Source organism: Centropristis striata, chromosome 21, assembly GCF_030273125.1.
Source record: "Centropristis striata isolate RG_2023a ecotype Rhode Island chromosome 21, C.striata_1.0, whole genome shotgun sequence".
NCBI classification, from domain to species: domain Eukaryota; kingdom Metazoa; phylum Chordata; class Actinopteri; order Perciformes; family Serranidae; genus Centropristis; species Centropristis striata.
The window spans coordinates 25070415-25084352 of NC_081537.1; the positions used below are offsets into that span (position 1 = coordinate 25070415).

At 39.9% G+C, this 13938-nt stretch overlaps 2 protein-coding genes across 2 annotated transcripts; one reads left to right on the forward strand and one right to left on the reverse strand.

The window, feature by feature from the left end:
- Positions 1–730: 730 nt before the first annotated feature.
- Positions 731–4360, reverse strand: LOC131959174 (zinc finger protein 771-like). Its single transcript, XM_059324275.1, has 2 exons — positions 4150–4360; positions 731–2073 (listed from the first exon to the last, which is right to left on the reverse strand). Exons 1-2 carry the CDS (start codon positions 4253–4255, stop codon positions 818–820), a joined length of 1362 nt encoding a protein of 453 aa, XP_059180258.1. The 5' UTR covers positions 4256–4360; the 3' UTR covers positions 731–817.
- A 1595-nt stretch (positions 4361–5955) lies between these two features.
- LOC131959165 (gastrula zinc finger protein XlCGF57.1-like) lies at positions 5956–11979 on the forward strand. The gene is made up of 2 exons (XM_059324267.1): positions 5956–6230; positions 10165–11979. The coding sequence occupies exons 1-2, from the start codon at positions 6125–6127 to the stop codon at positions 11856–11858; spliced, it is 1800 nt and encodes a 599-aa protein (XP_059180250.1). The 5' UTR covers positions 5956–6124; the 3' UTR covers positions 11859–11979.
- Positions 11980–13938: the final 1959 nt, after the last annotated feature.

Sequence of the window (13938 nt, forward strand, 5' to 3'; positions counted from 1 at the left end):
GGTTCACTCTGTGCTCGATCTCAGCACCTGGGCGCTTTTGTTCCATAGCAGAATGAGCGGAGTGAACCCTCCTGTCAGTCATCCAGTCTCTTTGTCTCTGTGGGGAAGGCTGGGCCGCTAGCATTGGCTACACACAGAGTGCAGCAGGTGAGCCTCGTGCGGAGCAACGCAAGGAAAAAAGATGATTGCAAAGCCAAATGCCACAGCCCCGGTGTGGGAATATGTTGGTTTCAAACCGAATGAAAAAGGTGAGCCCATCAGCACACGGACGAGCCTGTATGCCGAATTTGTTCAAAAGTGGTGGCAACAAAAAAAGCCACCACAACAAACTTGCATGCCCATCTAAAGCAGAACCACCCGACCCATTTTTCCCAGCTGGGGAAAAAAACTGCACCTGGAGATGCAGAGCCTTCGTCCTGACAGACAACACTGGTCGACAAAGTAAATATAAACGATGTGCGCTCACAGAAAGGGGAGTTTGCTACATCGCAAAATAAATGCTGCCCTTTTAAAAAAAAAAATGTTTGTTTTATTTATTTAGGATATTTAAACGTTCTTAAAATTACAATTACAATGGTAAAAAACACTGAGAAATAAAAGTGTATTGTATTTGAAAGGGTGTGCATTATTATGATATATTTTCATGTTGACAATAATATCGTTTATCGGCAATCATTTGTGGGACAATATATCGTCCAGCAAAATTTGTTATCGTCCCAGGCCTACATGGAACGATAAAAAAAAGAATGAAAGCTTCTCAGGCCCTTACAAATAATTTACACCATTTGCTTCCACATAAAACTGAATAGAAATGTTTCTATTCTTTGTGGTCTTTCAGGTGTTTATTTAAATTTGCTCTCCATTTATATCTTCTCCCACAATCATCACAAGTAAATGGTTTCTCTCCTGTGTGAACTCTCATGTGTCTCGTCAGAGTTTCTTTTACTGTAAATCTTTTTCCACAATCATCACAACAAAATCTTTTCTCTCCTCTGTGAATTCGCATGTGTCTGTTCAGCTGTCCCCGTTCTGTGAATCTTCTCCCACAATCATCACAACCAAATGGTTTCTCTCCTGTGTGGATTCTCATGTGATTCTTTAGACTCCCCTGTTCTGTAAATCTTTTCCAACAAACATCACAACAAAAAGGTTTCTCTCCTGTGTGAATTCTCTTGTGTTTCTTTACACTTCCCGGTTCTGCAAATCTTTTCCCACAATCATCACAACAAAATGGTTTCTCTCCTGTGTGAATTCTCATGTGTTTCGTCTTATTTCCCTGATTTGTAAATGTTTTCCCACATTCATCACAACCAAATGGTTTCTCTCCTGTGTGCGTTCTCATATGTCTCTTCAGATTTCCCTTTTCTGTAAATCTTCTCCCACATTCATCACAACCAAATCGTTTCTCTCCTGAGGGAACTCTGGTCTGGGTGTTTGACTTTTGCTTTACTCTAAAACATGTTTTACTATCCAAGCTGCTAGTGAGGCTAAAGGACTTTCTCTCAGTATTAGATGTCACATCACTTACAGGAGCTTCCTCATATTTCAGAGCATTCACAGCAGACTCAGGTGACCTGGTCTCCATCCAATCATCATCACTGTCTTCAGGTTCAGGTTCAGAATCTGACAAAGGGTCTTGCCAGTCACTGTGATGGATTTCAGTCTCAGGAGAGACTGAAGTCTTTTCATCATCAGTGTTTGGTTGTGAATGACTGTCTGGCTCTCTCTTCCTGGCTGGTTCTGATCCTCCACAGTCCTCTCCATCAGTTTCTGGTTTTATCTGCACAGTTGAGCTGCTGGCTGGACGCTCTGCCTCTCTGTTGTCCTCCGGTTGGCTGTGATGAAGCAGTGAGCTCTCACATTTCTCTTCTTCATCTTCACACTTCACATGAACCACAGTGAATGGAAACCTGGTGATGTCGGCCTCCTCCAGACCATTATGCTGCTCTCCCTCTGGACTGATCTGGAGTTCTTCCTGTTCCCCCTTAATCTGGAGGAGCTCTGGGTCCTTCTGGTCCAGGCTGGGGCTCCACTCAGGGGGGACCTCTTCTTTTACCAACAGCTGCTGGACATCTGCAGAGAGAACATTGTGGAAAGCTGTAACTTCCCACTAATAACTCAGCTATCAGTACTTTGTCTGTGAGATCAGTGACGATTTCTGATGGTACAAAATGGAGGCAATAGAATATGTGAGAGGCCACCATATATGGGCTTTTACAGAAAAAATATTCTCCGGGGGGCATGTTCCCTGACCCCCGAGCCAGCTACTTTTTTCCACCAGCAGTCTGTATATATTAGACATTGTGTGTTTTGTTGTTAACTTTACTTTTTTTTATGAATAAATGATTTCTTGGAGAGAGAACACCAAATTCCTTCAATCTTTACTAAATATTATTATAGTAATTTGGTTATAAATATCAAGTTTATCATTAATCAGAGTTCCAAATTGATAGTTTAACACTTTTAAGAGACTGATTTAGTCAAATTAGCTATCACTCTTTTCTGTTTTACAGAGTGGTGCTGCTTTCTATGTGAGATACATTAGGTCGTTTTATTGTTCATGTCCGAACCAAAGACAACTTCATCTTAACAGTTTTCCACACATATGGCTATAACTCCAACTGCGACACTGATAAACTACTTGAAATATTAGAGCATCATATCCATAACAGCCTTAATAACTGTTCAGTCATTGCTGCAGTAATAGATGGGGATTTCAATATTATACTAGATCACAGCATGGACTGCTGCCGCCATGAGACTCTACTTCAGTTAATTGATTGATTTAACTCAGTCGATGTTTGGAGGACTATCAATCCAAACACAACACTTCACTTGGAATGATGGAAACGGCACCACACATTCACGATTGGACTTCCGTCTTGTTTCTGACAACATGAACCTTGATAAGATGTCCGACATGACCACAGCTGCTGCAGCCAACCTTTTGTTTCTCCAGATAATGACTTATTTATCTTCTTATCTCATTGATTATTTTCTGAACTGTCTCACTACATTTAATGTTAAAATTAACACAAAGAGTGAGAGAAACACAAACTGTAGTATTGTATTTAAATCCCATAGACTGTATAAATAACGGACTTTGTGACCGTGACATCACCCATTGGTTTGTGGCCTGTTGGAAGCATTGAGTTCAGCTTTACACTCGTTGCTATCTTGTGTCGCCATCTTGTTTCCGATATGGAAAGCAGACCATGTTTGGACTGTGGAGGAGCGAGAGGGATCTGATCACTGACTACAGCCTCTCTACACCTCAACCTGACTGAGCGAAGTCGCTGCTAATTCATGTTAGCATTAACTGGAGGATTAACTGGGATGTTCGTTTTGGCTAGCCAAAAAAAACACTAAATGTAAGTTACTTACATAAGAAAAATGAACAGCAACTCCTTGGAGTGTCTGTTAGTCCAACCAAATGCTGAACAAGACATTTAATGAACAAAACGTTCAAATAAAATAATAAATAAAGTGAAAATACAGTGAAAGGGTCAAAGTTATGAGACCAAACCGGTAAACGTCCTTTTCTATATCTATATAACGTTATATATAACTTTTTTGATATGTTGCTGTGGATACGCATTGTTCTGCTTCTCTCCTGATGATGGCTCGCCTTGTTATCCACCTGTCAATCAAAGGTAGCCACGCCCCAAATCATATGATTCTTCACCTTCTATTTTCTTCTAAATGCAGCCATTATTTATACTATTAACCTAAAATTGTCTTGAAGAAGATTTTTTACTAGCGATTGAGACCATAGTGTTGTCTTAAAAAAAAAGTCTGAGGTAATAAATCAAGTGAGAAGTTTGTCATTTTGCTGGATTTTTCGATGGAATGCAGGCTAAAAGCATTTCCTGGTTTGCCTCACTGCTCAGACCCGGAGGTTGCTGCCTGTGCTTTCTGTGTACCTGGGCTGTACCACTACACTCGCTGTCTTTGGAGCGTCTGCCCTCCTTCCTTTCATCACATAATGGTATGATCCTAGTCTGTGTTAGCATGTGATTGGCCGCATGGTGTGCCAATCAAAATGAAGTCCCGCCCCTGCATGCATGGCAGACACTAACGACACTTGCCAACGTTTACTAAAGTTAAAGTGAACACAAAGAGTGAGAGAAACACTGAAAATGTACAAACCTAATCTGTTCAGTCGGACTTCAGGGTTAAAAGCAGCATACAGTAGTTTGTGTCGTCGCTCGTTTTCCATTAAAGGAGAAAGTTCCTCTTCTTGCTCTGCTTTCATTCTGTCTGTGAGGGGAATTCCGCCTTTTCCCTCATTTCTTTATGTAGCTCATTCAATAAAAGTATAACTTTGAGGCCTTTCTCCACAGAGCACAGTGAGCTTCTCCTGTTAGTGATGTGTCCTTCTGTGTCGAGGCTTCGCAGCGTCTGTCAGTAATCCACAAAGATACTTGTGAAGCACCTATAGGGGCGGGGCTTGTGTTGGTGACGTAGGTGGTGACTTTCCAAGCGTCGCGTGCGAGCCGTCCGTACCACGTGACTGATTCTGTAGCTGATTACAATTCATATCAACAGTCACATTTGTTTATTGTGACATATATTGTTGATAAAATCTGCTAAATAATTAGATTATTGGCCGAAGACAGATTAGATAAGGAAAATGGAGACAGAGTGAGAATGGTTTTGGTGGCATAATATCTAACTGTGTATTATATAAATGTTTTTGTTTGTTTTGTTTGCTTGTTTTTTTTTTTTACAGTAAGACACCTTGTGATTGTGATTACTTTTATTGATTGTCATCAAATGTGACTATTCAAAACCGTTAAATTCCTCTTCTGATGGCAGACACCACTCATGACTATATAATGTGCCTACAGAGAAGGCCCAGCAGGGAACCTGTGTGTAAGCTCTTTAACTGTTTTGTGTCTGTGGATAGTTAAACTTGATATAACCATTGTCAAAAAAGTGTATAGCAATTTCAAGACAGCAAAATTCAATCAGATGTTTCTTTGACCTCAGTTTTTGCCCATAAATGCATGTGCTCACCCAGAAACTACATCACAAAAACTTGCATAAATGATAGATGAATCACATTTGAGATATTAAAATTGAATCAGAGTAACTTTCTGTACTCTGTTACAAGTTTCCCATATTTACACCATCACTACCTACCCTTTTGATGACGTTTATGAAGTTTAACTGTATCGGCATTCGGCAGACACTTAAATTACACAGCTTACAGGCAGTTTGTCGGCTGGGCCTTTGATGTAGTAACTAAGTGCATTTACTCAAGTACTGTACCCATGTACAATTTTGAGGTACTTGTACTTGAGTATATCCCCATATGTAGTTTTATACTTCTACTTCACTACATCTCAGCAAGTATTGTACTTTTTACACTACATCTAGCTGACAGCTTTAGTTTCTCTACAGGTCGAGATTTAACATAACAACATGATCAGTTTAAAATGAATTAGCATTTTTTATGAATTAAAACACAATGCAGTATTAAGTAGTTAAAATGAGCCTTTTCAACAGTAACAGTAAAAATGCTGCTTACGTAAATGCATTAATAATAATAATCATTATTCATCATTATTTCCCAGCATTTTAAGACCTCAATTTAGAAAACCTGTTCCGGAAACGGTCTGAAGATGCAGCAAGAGACGCAGCAAAAAAAACATTGTAAGAGAAAGTTGAATCTAATAAAACATCAGTGAGTGTAAACGTTCATAAACTAAAGACAGCAGGTCATATATCACCACTGATGAAGCCCACAAAGAGGGATATATGGTTTTTAATTCAGTCTTTACCGTAGAAATCATCACATTGTAGTGCTCGCTGTGCGCGCTCCCGCGAGGGACATGCACATCTCGGCGGGTAGACATAACTCTGCACAACACCGTCTAGCTCGCGAGGCTTCGAACGACACTTGTCCACGTCACCAACACAAGCCCCGCCCTCGATACGCGCCTCACAAACATCTTCGTGGACTATTGACAGACGCTGCGAAGCCTCGACACAGAAGGACACATCACTAACAGGAGAAGCTCACTGTGCTCTGTGGAGAAAGGCCTCAAAGTGATGACTTTTATAGAATGAGCTACATAAAGAAATGAGATGAAAAGGCAGAATTCCCCTCACAGACAGAATGAAAGCAGAGCAAGAGGAGGAACTTTCTCCTTTCATGGAAAACGAGGGACGACACAAACTACTGTATGCTGCTTTTAACCCTGAAGTCCGACTGAACAGATTAGGTTTGTACATTTTCAGTGTTTCTCCCACTCATTTTTAACGTTAGTAAACGTTGGTTAAGTGTCGTTAGTGTCGTTAAATGCGCAACTAAATCCATGCAGGCAGGGGCGGGACTTAATTTTGATGGGCACACCATGCGGCCAATCATATGCGAGCACAGACTGGGCTCATTATGTGAAGGAAGGAAGGTGGTACAGGCCAGGTACACACGCTACTATTGGGCGAGTGAAAGCTCCAAAAAGGTGGACAATATTTAAGAATAGAAAATGTAAATGCAAGTTCTCCATGATGGTGAGCAGCTCGACCTGCTGCCGTCACAGTGGATGAAGAAGACATCTGGGCAGCTCTTCCTCACAGAAGGGGAGACGGTCTTTCCACCACAGTCCACCCAGCCACACTAGCAGACAATGATGTCCAGCAGCTCACTGGACACCCAGCTGGACACAGAGCTGTCACCAATGATTCACACTGTGACTATGGGAGGAAAATAAATGAGTATTAAATGCTTCAGGTAAAAACAAATCTATATATATATATATATATATATATATATATATATATATATATATATATATAACAAAAAAAATATGAAGGGTGCCTAAATTATGTTGAAAATACTAGTGTGTGACATATGTGGGATACAAGGGAAGTAGACCCACACCTCAAAAATAAATAACATTCTTCAAATTAATTAATTTTGTTGTCCTCTGAAGACAGATAGTGTGATCATAATGTCAGCTGTCTAAAGTCAAGTTACCAAGACTGGAAGTTAATTTTATTGACAAATGTACTGAAATAAATAAATATAAAAAGGCCTTTCTTCCTTAATTGATATTCCAGATAATAATTCCAGACAGCCTGTCAGTGTCACATCATAACGGTAAATGGATACTGTTTACAATAGCACTGTGGGGGATTATCATTTTACATGTGAACATACACACTGACACATCTGCACTGAGACACAACCCGCAGATTTTCAAATGTAATACATTTGTGATAATCATACCTATGAGTATAAGTTAATAATCGGCAAAAAAATAATAATTATAAACCAGTATCAATCCAACCTCTACGGTAAAAAATACTAACCTAATTACATATCAATCAGCTCATAATAAAGTTTAATCAATAAACAACTTCGATTTAAAGTAAAATTAAATTAAAACCAGGTTAGCATGTTTGCCTCATGTAAGTATACATAAACGTTATGCTGATTGAAGGTAACACTGGAGACATTACTACAAGTCTCGACAAAATCAGTGTTTGAAATTACCCTAATTATAAATCGAAAACAAGTTGAAGTTGCTTTGGTAAAATTTTAGAGTAACTTACCGTTAGTTAAGCAGTGTACGCTTGGACACCAACAGACAGGAACATCACGGCAGTGTTAGTCCGCGAGCCGTCCGGTTGCTGTCCCACTATAGCATGTAGCCTAGCTTGTGAGCCCCGGTAGCCTCCACTAGCTTGGTAGCCTCAGGCTAGGTGGGCGTGTTTCGGCCGCCTCAGCTACAGCTCTATGCCAATTTTTGGATTATCTGGGGAGTTGGGCGGAGTCAGCTTAGCCTAAATGGTGACTGTGGGAACGCCCACAAAGCTTCATTTGCGCTCTTCAGATCCCTATGGGTGACGTCATGGAGGCTACATCCATATTTTATACAGTCTATGGTGGAGTATCAAGAAATTCTTGCTGTGTTCAGCATGAAACCCCACTGTCTCCTGCTTTAACAAGCCCCAAGTCCCACAAGCGAGTTTGAGTTGAATTGTGTGCATGTGTGATTATTTATCAGCTATCTCGGGTTGTTATGCTGTTGTTCAAATGGTTAGATATGGTATAAATTGAATTATTCTGAAGGAATAAGCTATAGGATAAATAATAAATAATGATCATTTGTCATGTCTTCTGTCATTCTGTATAAAAAACTGTTAAATAATTTTGGACAGTTCCCTGCCCGCCGTGCTGGGTAAATAAACGGAGAGAGAAACAGACCCTCCAAAGATATAATTCTGTTTCAGTCTTTTTGTGTATTGAACGTCCAGAAGAGATAAATGAAGTTAGGCTTATTGCCAAGGTATGTCTTTGTCCGCTTCAGCACTGAGCTGAGGACATCGACACAAGAGCCACACACTGATTCGCTGTCCTCAGTGCTGCAGAAAAGTGCTGAAACAGAGATGAAGGGGAACAGGTTTTTTTTTTTTTGGCTTATTTTAACTGGCCCATCCAGTTTTCTGGAGGCCCACCCACAATCAAAATCCTGGCACCGCTAGTGGTACACACAGAGCGGATTTAAATACAATACTACAGTTTCTCTCACTCTTTGGATTGTTTGGCTTGTTAGTCCTCCAAAGTTCAACTGACTTAAGATAATTAATTAACTGAAGTAGAGTCTTATGGGGGCAGCAGTCCATGCTGTGATCTAGTATCATATTGAAATCCCCACATATTACTGCAGCAGATACTGGACAGTTATTAAGGCTGTTATGGATATGATGCTCTAATATTCCATGTAGTTTATCATTCTCACAGTTGGAGTTATAGCCATATATGTGGATAACTATTAAGATGAAGTTGTCTGTGGTTCGGACCTGAACAATAAAATAACCTGATGTATCTCTGATAGAAAGCAGAAAAGTCTGAAAAAAATAAAGCTGTGTGCTTAACATGACTCCTTAACCACATGGTATTAGGAGAAACAATAACAAAGACATTTTGATAAAAATTAGAACAAAAATACAGAAAGTGAAGTTGGATAAAGTTGACTGTATTACCTAACTCTCATAAACTGCACCTTTTTAACTTCTATATAAGTGAATCTCAGTATAATTGTAAGATCAACTTAGATCTCAAATGATAAACTGAAGCGTACCTGACATTGAGGGGGGGCCCCCACTCCTTAAAACAGAAAAGAGTTAAAGCCAATTTGACCAAATCAGTCTCTTAAAGTTATTGGAACACTGATAAATAATTAACCTAATATTTATTACCGAATTACTATATTAATAATAAGTAAAGGTTGAAGGAATTTGGTGTTATCTTAATAAAACGTATTCATTCAGGTATCATTCATACATTTAAAACATTAAATGGGCAGCATGTGTGTTCCAAGAAATCATTTATTCATAAGAAAAGTAAAGTTAACAACAGAACACACAATGTCTAATATAAGCAGACTGCTGACTGAGTGTGTTCCTGTGCCAAACCCACAGGATTTAATGAGACTATGGTGGGGGGACCCGAACCTTCTAAGTAAAATGCATCAATCTTGTGCACTTTGAGAGCTAAATGCAAGCAAACACCTCACACACTGTATTTCACAGTCGAAGATACTGTAATATAGAATCTTTGTCATTATCCTATCATGACATCTTTAATTGCTGTTAACAGGTCTTTCCACTCGGACATGGAGCAGGCAGCCAGTGGGGAAAAGTAGCTGGCTCAGAGGTCCGGGAGCATCCCCCCCGGAGAATATTTTTTCTGTAAAAGCCCAAATTTGGTGGCCTCTCACATATTCTAATGCCATTATTCCATCATATACACTGATCTTAATCACTGTATATTTTAATGAATTATTGTAAAGGAGAATAAGGTTCTTGTTTTATTTAAAGCATCTTATTTTGACTTCTTGTAAAGTCTGTGGTGGATTCTGTTAATACATCCATGTGCTCTTTAATTTAACGACAGAAAGTAATTCAGATGGTCAGTAATTAATACAAACAGTATGCAGAGTTTAGCTGTTTAGGATTACTTAATTGTTAGCTAAAGTACTTTTTTAATCTTTGCTCTGCCATCCTAGTTCTCTCAGACCAATCAAAAGGATTCTTTGATGTAAAGGAAATTTGTACCATCAGCACTCATCATTGATGTCACAGACATAAAGTAATGATACCTGAGTTATCAGTGTGAAGTTACAGCTGTCCACAATGTTCTCTCTGCAGATGTCCAGCAGCAGTTGGTTAAAGAAGAGGTCCCCCCTGAGTGGAGCCCCAGCCTGGACCAGGAGGACCCAGAGCTCCTCCAGATTAAAGGGGAACAGGAAGAACTCCGGATCAGTCCAGAGGGAGAGCAGCATAATGGTCTGGAGGAGGCCGACATCACCAGGTTTCCATTCACTGTGGTTCATGTGAAGTGTGAAGATGAAGAAGAGAAATGTGAGAGCTCACTGCTTCATCACAGCCAAGCGGAGGACAACAGAGAGGCAGAGCGTCCAGCCGGCTCAGCTGTGCAGATAAAACCAGAAACTGATGGAGAGGACTGTGAAGGATCAGAACCAGCCAGGAAGAGAGAACCAGACAGTCATTCACAACCAAACACTGATGATGAAAAGACTTCAGTCTCTCCTAAGACGGAAATCCATTATGGTGACTGGCAAGACCCTTTGTCAGATTCTGAACCTGAACCTGAAGACAGTGATGATGACTGGATGGATACCAGGTCACCTGGGTCTGCTGTTAATGCTCTGAAAGATGAGGAAGCTCCTGTAAGTGACGTGACATCTAACACTGAGAAAAAGTCATGTAGCCTCACCAGCAGCTTGGATAGTAAAACATGTGTTAGAGTGAAGCAAAAGTCAAACACCCAGACGAGAGTTCCCTCAGGAGAGAAACGATTTGTTTGTGATGAATGTGGGAAAAGATTTACACAGCAGGGAAATCTGAAGTCACACATGAGAATTCACACAGGAGAGAAACCATTTGGTTGTGATGTTTGTGGAAAAAGATTTACAGAGCATGGAAGTCTGAAGAAGCACATAAGAATTCACACAGGAGAGAAACCATTTGGTTGTGATGATTGTAGGCAGAGATTTACACATCAGGGAAGTCTGATGTCACACATGAGAGTTCACACAGGAGAGAAACGATTTGGTTGTGATGATTGTGGGAAAAAGTTCAGACATCGGGAAAATCTGAAGAGTCACAGGAGAATCCACACAGGAGAGAAACCATTTGGTTGTGATGTTTGTGGGAAAACATTTACAGAGCAGGGAAGTCTGAAGTCACACATGAGAATTCACACAGGAGAGCAACCATTTGGTTGTGATTTTTGTGGGAAAAGATTTACAGAGCAGGGAAGTCTGAAGTCACACATGAGAGTGCACACAGGAGAGAAACCATTTGGTTGTGATGATTGTGGGAAAAGATTTTCACATCAGGGAAGTCTGAAGTCACACATGAGAATTCACACAGGAGAGCACCCATTCGGTTGTGATGTTTGTGGGAAAACATTTACAGAGCAGGGAAGTCTGAAGTCACACATGAGAATTCACACAGGAGAGAAACCATTTGGCTGTGACGATTGTGGGAAAAGATTTATACGGAAGGGCCAGTTGAACTTACACATGACAGTTCACACTGGAGAGAAACCATTTGGTTGTGATCATTGTGGGAAAAGATTTATACGGAAGGGGCACTTGAATTTACACATGAGAGTCCACACAGGAGAGAAACCATTTGGTTGTGATGAATGTGGGAAACGATTTACGGAAAATGGAAGTCTTAAGAGACACCTGAGAGTTCACACAGGAGAGAAACCATTTGGTTGTGATGCTTGTGGGACAAGATTTACAGACCATGGAAGTCTGAGGAAACACATGAGAATTCACACAGAAAAGCAAATTTTAATAAACACCTGAAAGACCAAAAAGAATAGAAACCTTTCTATCCAGTTTTTTGTTGAAGGCAAATGAAATGAATGTGTTGGTAAGAGACTGAGCAGCTTTCATTCTTTTTTATCGTTCCATGTCTTTTAATTTTTTCTTCATCCTGTGTTTAAGTATAGAAAGTAGAAAGTATAGAAAATGTTTCTAATGAATGTATCAAAGTTGTTTGTAAATGAGAGGGAATGAAACAGTGCTTTTAACTCTCTCTTTTTCATTAATACTTTGTTTGGTACTAAAACACATTCATTTACAGTTCCCATTTTTCTGTAGTTTTCTTGAAATAAGCTGTATGTGACTGTAAACTCCCTAACTGATGGTTATCAGTGGGGAGAGTGCATTATTTAGTTGCCACTTTTAATTAAATTCTACTGTAACCTAGATGGTGTTTTTGACTTTCTTTTCTATAAACAAGCATCCAGTTCAGCATATATTTCCTTTAATAAATATATCTCGAGATGACACATTTTAATCACTATTATATTTGTCACTTTTAGCTGATAGCCACTGAAGGGCTTTATAAGTTTGAGGACGTTTGAGGACGAGTCCCTCCTGATAATAAAGAGGTCCAAGAGAGTATGCAGGAGATGTCAGGAAACAATGCAATGCTAGCATTGTTTGATGATAGAGTTTGTTTGTTTATTCTGATGGATCCATTAATAAAACATCAATAAAGTCTGAAAATGTATTATTTTCCATTTAAGTCACTTTCAAAAATATTTTTGTCTGCCTAATTGCCGTTATAATATTCTTGTTCTAATATTTTGTCAAACAATTTGGCTGCTGTTAGAATAATCTGTTATCCTGTCTCTGTTGTCTGTCTCTGTGGATGGGGGTCACTATCTGTTGACGTACGTCACTATCTATGCGTGCGTAATTCACTTTATGTGTATGTGCCCTCTCTATTCATTGAAAGATTGATCATGCAAGCTGCTTTGCTATAATGCTCATGTGCTAATATTGTTTCTAAACTATGATTTAACTAAATACATTTACTCCATCTGCTTAAACTTTCTCTGCCGTACTTAGAGTAAGATTCTATTATCACAAAAAGATATATTTTTATGTTTTATTGTTTGTTGCAAAATCTGTGTGTCCAATAATATCTCTGCAAGTCATATCAAGGCAGGAGTTTGTGATTTGAAAGTTTGTTACAGGTTGGGTCACGGACAGGATGTGCAAAGCAGAGAGATATCTGACTTCTCTGCTATGTGACATGACCATGTCCATGTATTGATTAAAGTGACAAATCAGCAGATCAAAAGGAGGCGACTTCTGGAGGAAATCAAGCTACATTTTTTCATAAAACCTCTGTTAGGTTATAAAACTGGGTTAAGGGAAATTAGACTGTGTCCAGACTTCATTAAATGAACAGCCTATGTCATGCAAGGGATGTGTAGTTTCGAACCCAGAGACTCTGTAACTGCACAATTCTTGACGTATTGTAATAAAGTGAAGTTAAACGGAGAACTCGGACATCATCTGCTCATCCTTTCCCCATCAAACGATCGGCACAGAGATTTTTTGAGGATTTTGTGTTGGAGTCAGATAATTTAATTTTAATGGTTTCCTCAAGGCATTTCTCAACAAGCACTAAAAGGCTAGGACTAGCCTGCCTGCCAACGAAATTGGCGGACCGACTCCAAAAGGGGTCTGTCCGCAACGGCTGCGTATCTCCGCAGTCCATCTGTGTACAGCTGTTGCGGACAGCGGAGTCCCGAGGACGCACGAAATCTCGCGAATTCACGCGTAATCAATTGATATAACTGGAAGAGAATCAACATCTCCTCATTAATGACTGGAGACAAATCCAGCGACTCCGTCTTAACGAGCGCTAACGAGGTCGGCCGGCTTGTTAACAAGAGCCACTTGTTAACAAGCCGGCCGACCTTGTTAGCGGCAGTTAGCTACAGTTAGCTCTGTAGCTCAGTGTGTATGTGCTGCTGCTGCAGGAGGTGTTCACTTAGCAATCTCTGTTTGTTTACAACAAGCACCGGAGTGAGCGGTGTCAGTGGGGTGAAAAGACGAGTGAAAACCTCTAACCTGTTGACTTCAG

Excerpts from the sequence above, each read along its gene's own strand:
- LOC131959174 (XM_059324275.1), bottom strand. The coding sequence starts at position 4,255 with ATGAAAGCAGAGCAAGAAGAGGAACTTTCTCCTTTAATGGAAAACGAG. Across the intron at positions 2,074-4,149 it reads AGTCCGACTGAACAGATTAG|ATGTCCAGCAGCTGTTGGTA; the intron begins GTTTGTACATTT and ends TTCTCTCTGCAG.
- LOC131959165 (XM_059324267.1), top strand. The coding sequence starts at position 6,125 with ATGAAAGCAGAGCAAGAGGAGGAACTTTCTCCTTTCATGGAAAACGAG. Across the intron at positions 6,231-10,164 it reads AGTCCGACTGAACAGATTAG|ATGTCCAGCAGCAGTTGGTT; the intron begins GTTTGTACATTT and ends TTCTCTCTGCAG.